Source organism: Haliaeetus leucocephalus, unplaced genomic scaffold (assembly GCF_000737465.1).
Source record: "Haliaeetus leucocephalus isolate CR32 unplaced genomic scaffold, Haliaeetus_leucocephalus-4.0 Scaffold406, whole genome shotgun sequence".
Classification (NCBI taxonomy): Eukaryota; Metazoa; Chordata; class Aves; order Accipitriformes; family Accipitridae; genus Haliaeetus; species Haliaeetus leucocephalus.
This window is the reverse complement of record NW_010972842.1, coordinates 7,990,675-8,000,815: the sequence shown is the minus strand read 5'-3', so window position 1 is coordinate 8,000,815 and position 10,141 is coordinate 7,990,675. Positions and strand designations below refer to the sequence as shown.

Below are 10,141 nucleotides of genomic sequence, written 5' to 3'. Positions count from 1 at the left end.
GGACAGAACAGCATCTTTCTGATGGGGAGAAATGCCCAGCCTTTTCTTTCATGGGGACAAATGCCAGCCTCTTTAAAGCCATGCAATAAAACACCCATTAGCTTCAGTGTTATCCCTTTTACTTGATGTTTATTTACTGTACGTGTGGCAATAACACATATTCCCAGTTTAGCATCAAAGAGACTCAAAATTGCAGCTGTATAACAATTTGGTGAGTTTGAAAGAGTGAAGCAAAGGTTCCTCATTTGGGAAATTCTAACACCTCAGCGGAGAGGATGTTTCTACCAGCACTGCAAGTCACAGAAATCTGTGGGGTGCAGTGGGATTTGCAGTTTTTTCTGCCGGGCTGTTGAGCCTGAGGCTGCCATAGATAGTCTCGGTTGAAAGCTGCTCTAGGTGTGCTTGGAACCTGACAAAAATGCACAGAGTACATGAAGTTAAATATCACGTGTGCAGAAAGTTATAGTACGTATAAAATATATTTGCATGTATATGTAGATATAGATGTGTGTATATATGAATTTACATGTACAATATAAAAATGGGGGCCTGAGCATTAACTGCACATAATTCAAATCAAGAAACCAGGCTAAAAAAACTTGCATTAAAGAACTGTAGCATACATGCAAACTTTGTGGCTTTAGACAAGCTTCTACAGCACTAGAAATGGAAAAAGAACTTAAAGTACAAGCACTGATGCACGCTCTCTGGTTTGCTTTCAAATATTTTTCACATTTTGAGCCCCTATACATATTTTATTGGCAATATGAATGCCTGTCAGGCCTAAGAAAATGAGCTTGCTTTTCTTGTACTGCAGGCTCCATGATCATTAATACCAGACCTGCACATTATTGGAGTAAATGGAAGTGCACGTTGGAGCCAGATCAGGTGTGAATATGCAATTGCATTCTGCCAAACTGGACAGCACAATGTTTAATGCTCTCTTTAGGATCTTATACTAGCTTTGTTGGAGCTATGGATAGATCCATTCTGATCAAACATAAAGTTAAACCAGTTGAGGGAGACAACATTTGAGCCAGCGAGTTTCAAAGACCTATGGAAAAAAATACTGAATGCATTTGAAGAGGCAGAGTGAGGTTTTTTAAGTTCAAGGGACTGTGATGTTTCTCATCCCAGACTCAGTGCCCCAAAACTGGATTTACCACCACATTAAATGAGATTCTTCAGGCCACAACGTATTTGATATGTTGTTTTCAGCGGTAACAGCAGCTTAATGCGCACCCAGGACCCCTAACGCCTTGCCGCTTGTTCCCTGGTTCATATTATGGCACCTGGCATCATTTGTAGGGCCAAATGACAAACCAAACGAACGAACAGAGCCAGGTTAAAAATAACTCCACCAAAAAAACGATGATCTGCCTTCCTGCAAGGCACCACAAGCAGCTGTGCTCACGCCGGGGAAAGGGTGGTGGGGGCAGGTCTGAGCAGGCAGCACGCGGGATGGGAAAATCTGAAGCCGGCGCTGCTTGAGAAAATGGTATGAGGAACCGTTCACAGGGATACTCTGTCTGCCCTGCAACTTGAAAAGTTGTCCACGGGTATGGGAAGGTCCTCAGGCCGCAGGTTAAAGGCGATTCAGGCACATCTGGTTTGCTGCAGGAGTAGGGCGAGAGAGAGCTTTGGGCCGCTCACAGGACGCTCTGCAGCTGTAAAGATTTCCCCACCAACTGTAGTCAGGTCCGCTTCGCCACGAGCCTGCACACCCAGATTCTGCTTCATGACGGGGTCCTGGTCAGGAGGGGTTCTCACCACCCACCCCACCGGGCTCTCCTGTCCCTGTCCAAACCTTCTTCTTAAATACAGGCTGGAGTGCTCCTCTGAATCAGGGCGTCCTACAACAGTCCGTTTCGGCTCTGGAAATCAGTGTATGCCACTAAATAACGATGACAACGACAAAGGGTTGTTCGCATGTGCAGAGTAGGCAGCAGTAGCTTCTTTAGTAGGATTAGTAATCTGTGCGAGCTGCTCTAACACATTTTATCATTGAATATATACTTCATTTAAAAGCACCTGTTTAAGAAAAGAAATTAGAGAATGAAGTATTTGGAAAGCATTAGAGTAAGTTTAAGAGATTTAAAATGCAAAAGCAGTCAAGCAGCTATACTTAAAAATTAAAAAAAATCCTACCACTTCATATTTAACTGTTGCCATTTTTTAGACGACATACATTCAAAAGCCATGTAGGAGATTATGGCTTTAGTTTTAACTCTGAATGCTGCCTTCTTGTAGATTGTATTCAAACACACTTTACGGTTTATTTTTTATGACACGCAGCCATATATGTGTAAAAAGCACATTTATTTATAATTTGAGAGATTAATTTATATATAAACTGAAATGTACACAGGGCTAAGTTTCTTGGCTAGATCTCTTTTGATACTATTTTTAAATTGTATTATTTTACTAATAAGATGCAAGTCCAAGGGTTTAACATTGCCCTGGGAGAATTACAGTCTCTGAGGAACACATTGCTCACAGCTGCGGTGAAATATCCATCACTGAAAATTTCAGCACTTTTAATTCCATCTCAGTGACATCAGTAGGATAACTGAAATATTACTCACATGTGGTACTTGGTGAGTGTGTGTATGATTTTATCAAAATTCTAGGAAAGTAGTTCTGTGTTTTCATGAGCAGTTTTTTTCTAACAAAAAATCAGAATGAAAAATATTAGTGTGGATAACGTGGTGTATTAGTGGTGAAATTTTTTTCATTAGGATTAAAATAAGACGTAATTTTCCCAAAGTTTAAATGGTCAGAAAACTTCTTCCTGTTTAGTTTCTAGCTTTTTTTAATTTATTTTTTTCCCCCAAATTGGGAAATACTTACTGTAGAAGTAGCTTAACCAACCTCACGTAGACTTTTCTGATTCTAAACCCCTCAAAGGATAACTCAATTATCGAGTGTCTGCAATTCAATGAAAACCACGGTTTCTTAATCACTGCTGCCAGACTTGTGCCCAGCCCGATCATGTACGCGGTAGCACTGCTTTGATTTTGACACCGTACGTGTGGGCCAAGGCACCGCGGCACCGTGTGCTCGTATCCACCTGGGATGTGGTGGGATGCTGGCACTGCTGTTGGCACCTCTCTAGAAGGTTGCTTTTTCTACTGCTAAGGTCAGTACGGTCCAAAGAGAACTGCACACCGAGCTATTTGCCTTGTAGCGATGCTACAAGCGTTGCACCCTTTTGTCCTATGTATTTCCTCTCCATAGGCTGCCACAGCAATAGAGAGCACAACTGCAAGGAGAGTCCCTGAACCAGAAGTTTCTTGTTTGGAGATGACAGCCCACGAGCAGAAAAGTATTTCAAGATTCAACACATGCAACTTTCTGCGCCGCTATAATATTTCCTTTGATAGATGGGAGAGCGTCGAGAGGCCAGCGAAAGGGAGCGACGACTGAGAGGAGATGACTAGGCTGCGAACCTGGGAGGGAAAACAACAAAGGAAAAACTTCACAACGGGCAACATTCACAGAAACGTGGGCTGATGCTTCTCTTAGCTTACCCTAGCAGAAAACCCACTTCAGAAAGTCACTGAGGGCCAAGAGAAGTGTCACGGCCATTAGGAAATGGACAAACGAGTGTCCCAGTGTTAGCTGGCTGCTAACGGGGCTATTTGGAAGGTGACGTCTGCATTTCAGCGGCTTCCCGAACCACGTTGCCCGACCGTGAGAGATGTAAGAGAGGCCACAGCAAGTTTCGCTTGCGTAGGATTCCCCCAAAGTGTCAGAGCCACGAAGAGGACTCATACCGGTATCCCTTGCAGTTTCTCCCCATGCCATATTAACGAGACGAATACAAAGAGCGTGCTGCGGACCGTTGTTCGCCGATCTGGCCAGCTGGTGCAGAGCGCTGGTGTTTGCCGCAGCTCCCGCTGGGCTCTAGCTGGCGCCCAGCCCACCCAGATCAGCGGGCTGTGTTTGCTGCTGTCTGATCCAGCCTGCTCTTTGATGCTCAGAAAGTCAGACTTTATTAGCAAACACGGCTATCGCAAGTAACCGCTTGAGCAGCTGTGCAAGTGGTGCAATGTGTGTTTGGCCAACTTCTTACCGGGACAGCGCTTGCTTATTTTGTTTTGTATAATAATTGGGAAAGCAACAAGGCAGCAGAAAGGGGGGAGCAAGTCCAGACGACACTGCAGTCTGGTGTGACTCACTGGTTTCCCAACGATGGCGATGGGACAGCTTTGTGCAAAATCTCACGTGGTGCTTGCTGTGCTGCGACGCTGGGTAGGCGTTTGGTGCGAGCTGTAAACTGCGTCCTCCTCAGCCTCTTACCGTCTTTCTGTAGCCCTCTCCCTTCCACGCCATTGCTCTCCACTCTTCTCTTACATCTGACCCCCAAATGGGATATAGTAGTTCACCTTAGCCCTCACCAGAACATTCTTTCTTTCCCTCACATAGAAAACTCCAACTGATATCCCACCAAATGCCTTCTCTGATGCTTCGTTGTTGACGCACACTTATTTAGTTCGTCCTAACTAGTTGTAGGTCCTTTTCCACAGGGTCCTCATTTTGTATTTGTACATGATCCTTCACTTAGGCATAGGAGTTCCCCTTTGTTTTACTAAATCTCCTAAGATCTGATCTGTTAAGAAATCCTTAATACAACTTGCTACATCAGCAGAACAACAAAGGAAACTATTACAGGGGTATAATGAAATTAAAAACTATGACAATTCAATTTGTGAGAAATTTTGCTTATTACCGTTACAACATTTAAGATACCTATAATAGAAAACGTTTGAGAAATATGCTTACATGTTAGTCTATTTAGCTATTCAATGTGTACGTTTGAAGGCACAGAGTAGGAATCATCTAAAAATCCAGGGTCTAATCTAAACTACTCATAAGGCTTTTTCTAGTCAACGGAGAAGGAGAAAATCCTCCAGAGGCTGATTCATTCCAAATGCCTTGATTGCCTATTTTAGAAAGGTAGTAATCACTCTCTGGATGTGTCTTTCTCCACTGACTACAGAAGAAGCCAAGACAACTGCTTTAGAATAGATACCAAACTTCCAATTTGCTAAAATTACACAAGATGAGTCCCAGCTGCAGCTTGTTACCCCCCTGGAACAGACAATCAGACCTAAATTCTTCAAAGATTTAGGCCTTAACTCCCATTGATTTCTCACCGTGAGATTCTTTTAGCCATTGGCTTCAACGAGAGTTACACACCTAGATGTGGTGAATACTTAACATCGGGGGCCGCAGAACTCTGACAAAAATCTCACCAAATCTGCCCGTGACAATTTAAGCAGGTACAGCCATCAAAGCACCCCCGCTTCTCCCCTGGCAGAAATTTCCATCCCTGTTGCAGAAGGGAACATGTGTTTGCGTTTCAGGTGCGGTAACCCCCCAACCCCACGGAAGGGGAGGAGGGAGGAGGGGAAGACATTTCTGTCTGGGAGAGCCACCGCCAGTTTTGACAGAGCATCTCTTTCAGATTCCCTTTTTGGCCACTTCTTGATCTTTCTTACCGCAAATAATTTACTTATTTTAAGAGATTATTCAAAAAACCCAAACAAACTAAAACAACGAGTGGAACAGACCTGGCAGGTGTTTTATTACAGTAGCACCATCTTGAAATTACATCTACTTATTTTTATTCAAATTGACAACATTTCCACTTGAGTGTTCCTTAATGACATAAAACTACCTCTTCTTTTTTCCTCTTTGAAGTTACATCATTGTAGATGTTGATTGTTTAATTGTCCTTCCAATCATGCACTTAACTTCCCACTTAGTCCCATGCAGGACATGACTTGAAGACATTAACAATCGTCACTAATGTGGATTGCCTTAGGATGTTTAAGTTTATTTGTAGTGGAGGCAAACGCTCACTGTTTGGATGAATTCTATAAAAGCTGAACATTTTCTGCCCTAGGCAAAGTTTTCAGAAAGAGTTCAGATGGTTTTTCTGGTTGTAATCAGTGCATTCAAATTATGCATAATTTGGTTTTCATGGTTTCAGTGTTGGATCACATAAAGTCAAGTATAATTACTACCAAAAATAAATTTCTGTATGCACCTTGGTATATTCACCGTGGACTTATGACACACTAGTAGGAGATTCACAATTACTAGGAAATTATTTAAGAACATTTTATTGTTTCCCTCAAATGCAAGTGAAATTGCAGTGGTTAGTCACAGGAATTGAAATAAGTGGTCATGAAGTCTTAGTGCTGTTATAAACTAAAAGTAATATCAATTGCTATACCCAATGGGCAGAAGAAAAGGAGGGTGGGAAACCTTAGAGTCATTTCCATGAAAAATATTCCATGATGTTGGATGATATTCTTCTTTACACACACAAAGTGAAGTGAAAAGGGTCTTCTGCATCCAGTAGGGAGTTTTTGTGGGAGTCTCTAGTAGCTTCCAGACAGGTGCCTGAAACAAAACTTTCTATTGCCTATCACAAGCTATTTTACGTATACAAGCAGCCTCCACAAAAAGCATGTCCTGCTCCACTTTTGTTTTTTAAGCAGGATGGGTCTCTCTGCTTCATCTCTCTCTCCAGCTGTGGCTTTAGAAAAAGTTTTGTTAGCCTTAAGATTTATTTTTTTTTAAATAGATTAAATTGGGGAACCTGCAATAGGGAATGATAATCTTGAGAGGATGAACTCTTCAGTTCCTTCTCCTCCTTCTCCCAGATAGTCCTAAATGTTCTTCTCTGAGTAGAAATAAAATGGAACTGGGAAAGTTTAGGAATAAAGAGACAGGACATTAATTCTGCCAATACCCCTACAGGGCCATTTACAGATAGGGATGTGGATAGATGGGCCATTGATTTCTATCTCAATCTTATCAGAAGTGAGATGTGTCAGAGCATAAGCAATGTTGTTCTGCTTTGCTTCTGCTTTTTGCTGCTGAACACCGCCTAAATCACTTTATTTACCATGAAAAGTAGAAAATAAGAAACGAATACTAGACACAGATTTGGATTACCTGGTGATCCAGGAATACACGGGGAGACTATTAATTCCCAGGGTGGCCTTAATGGACATAATCTCTTAGGAGGTGTAACTGTTCACTCCTTTTGACCTTCTGACATAAATCCTGCAGATTTAACTATACACAGCTATATACAACTAGATGCAATTGCCTCTTGTAGTGGCTTGAGACTCCTTTGAAAACTGACTAAAAAACCCGAATTTAGATTAATCAAGGTGTTAAAGTGCCTAATGTTATAAAAGATGTTCTAATTTTACCTCAGAACAGAAAATGTATAGTATCTAAATTTGGTTTTGCTTAACTTAGCAATAGGTAAATTACTTTTAATAATCTGCTAAAACCAGCCTGATTTAAGGTTGACCTTTTCTGGAGGTAGGTTACTTGAAAGCAGTGCCTGATTTCAATGCGTTAATGATATGTAAAAAAATCACATTTAGACAGCTTCTGGGTGTGTCTTTTGCCTGAAGTGAATGCATATTTTAAAGAACATATGTTTGGACTTGAATCTGTAAAGCTGTGTTTATCTGATTTAAAATAATCAGGGACTGAAAAAGACACCATTAGAGTCAACCCTTAACATCCCAATGAAGGGTCTACACACAGTTCACTATACAACCTCCTTTCCTCCACTCCCAACTCACCCAGACTGCTATGCTCCCTCGTCTCGTGGAGGAAACTAATCCCAACAGCCAAAGAGAGAGCTTGAGGGTCTAGTTTTACAAGAATTTTTCTCTGCAGCCATGCTTCCCCCTCCTCAACATCATCCCCTCAGGCTGACCTATATTCAGGCTGCTATGGAAAGGGCCTGTCTTGGCGTAACCACCACGAACAAGTCCTCTTCCTTGTGCAGCTACATGGAAAACTGGACAAGGGAATTGTTCCACCTTGGAACTAAAGCGGGGGGGGGGGGCTGTTATGATTTTTGGTGGGGTTTCAGCCAAATCAGTCCCTTAATCCTGTTGAATATGCATTTACACTAACGCTGATGCCAAACGAGGGTCAGCAGAAGTCCCTTGCTACGTGGGGAGATAACAGGGTAGAGGAATGTGAGACCTCTCATTTTGATACAAGCTTACTTAGGGCAGATATAGTGGAGCCAAACCCATGAAGGAGACAATTGTATTTGCGTATGTACAGTCATGGTGCACTCCCAACCTAAAAGTCATGATGAAGAGACCCCTGGGCTTGGGGGCTGCCAGCGCTTGCAGCATTTGCATCAGGTGTGGAATCGGTCCCTAAGACTTCTGAAGAAAGCACATCTCCCTGGGGGGGGCAAAGACTTTCTGTCAGGGGCTCTGAAGTAGAGCATATAACCATTTTAGAATTCATAATATAATCAGTTTTAAAATGTTTTATTGAGTATTTTGAGAAAAGAAGCTGCAAAGACAAATGGATTAATTTTCTGAATTGATTTACCTTGCTTAATTTAAAGCAGCTTCATATATTATTAGCACTAAATATGCATTAGGTTTTTATAAGGGCACAGTATTCCACGACTGCATGAGTGGTTTTCAAAATTACAAAACCAGAAGTTCTTGCCCTTTTCAACATTTTAATCTCTTTTTTCCCCTGCTTTCTCTTCTCAGATTCTCTCTTGTTCCGCAGTTCACATATGCACCGTGTATATTATTGACTGCTGCGATACAGTAAGTTCAAAATGCTTTGTTTCTATTTTTTCTTTCCCTTGGATGTTAAAACTGACAGCTTAATTACTCTGTTGCCACCTACTAGTGAATCACTGCCCTTGCCAACACTCAAGATAAGACAAGCTCACTTTTCCCAAGTAAGAGGCCCTTTGCTGTGCGCTCTGGGAACTGTAGTACAGGGCTTAGTTACTTTAAATCCATTTTAATTTTAGTAAAGTTCTCCATAAATCTCTGGAGCAACATAAACATGAAGGTCTTCCTCTTGAATTTTTTATTACTTCGCAAAAGTAGCAAGTTTAGCACATTTTACCTAACTATGAACACGACGTGTTCAAGTGCCCCTATCTTGGTATAATGGTGTGAAACAACTGGGCAGCTAGCACAAATGCTGGTGCTTTTGAAACAGAAGGAAGCTTGCCCACTGACTTCAGTGGGAACAGGTACAGGTTAAGGACGGATAGCTTTGAAAATCTGAATTTGGCACTGTCCTACTGGCTGTTTAGAACAGCTCAGCGTTTCACAGGCTTTGTTCATCTAATGTCACCCTAACGTTCTTGAAGGGAAGGCGGCGGCTGCAAAGAAACTGAACAACTATGACATGCCAATGCCGCCAAGACAGTTTTCATTTACAACAAATAAATGAGAGTCAGTTGTAAATATAGCGCTATTTTTTTCCCTGTATTTCGCTTCTCTGCTTCCTCGCTTTCACGTGTAGAAAAAACATGTGTGTTCCTGCCGTGTTTGTTTTCCCGGAGTAATTTCCTTCAGGAGCACCAGCGGTCAACGGAGCGCAAGCCGACAAAACAGGGCACAGCTCTGCACACCCCGAAACAGCCGTGTTGACAGGGGCACGGGATTGTTTGTAGTTACCCAGGACTTGCTGGCCTGGCTTGCAAATTCGTGATTCCCGACTAGAACGTAGCTGCGTTTCTTCAGTTTAAGACACGTCCCGAGATACACCTGGGAACAAGACCAGGGACGAAGTTTCGGCCTTACAAATCTCGGTACGGGAGCTGTCAGGCTTTCGAGGCTCCGGGTTGCCAGTGTCTAAGGTGGTCGACGGCCCTCCAGGTGAAACGTGCGGGTGGGGAGGTGGGAGAGGACGGAGGGTGTCTGTGGGCAGCCCCAGGTCGGCTGCTGCAGAGCAGGGGGGTGCGAAGCCCGCCGTAATCGAATCCATCGCAGGGTCCCGGCTTACATATGGAACTCGAACAATAGGCATTTACTTGAATTACACGGATTACCTCAGAGATGTGGAATCCGTGCGCCCTGCCCACTTCCCCGAACCTCTGGAGCTGGGATCCTGTGGGGAACATAATGGGGCTTAATTACGGTGTCTGGACGAGCCGCGCAGGACCCGGAAGGCAGGAGTTAACCTCACCTCACCTTTTACATGCCGGTGCCCCCGGCCTTGGCTGGGAACCCGCCGGGGCCTCCGCAGCGGCTTCTGCGTTGCCCCGACTCCCGCTCAAAACCGGCGAAGGGAAACCCTCGGGTGAGCCCCGACCCTCCTCCTC

The 10,141-nt window shown here is 43.3% G+C and overlaps 1 protein-coding gene across 1 annotated transcript in view; it reads left to right on the top strand.

Moving 5' to 3' along the window:
• Positions 1-10,017: 10,017 nt before the first annotated feature.
• The window catches only part of LRIG3 (leucine-rich repeats and immunoglobulin-like domains 3), a 43,483-nt gene continuing 43,359 nt past the window's right edge, over positions 10,018-10,141 (top strand). The window contains exon 1 of the mRNA XM_010574116.1: positions 10,018-10,119. Coding sequence (XP_010572418.1) covers positions 10,018-10,119 — 102 coding nt within the window. The remainder of the gene's footprint in view (positions 10,120-10,141) is intronic.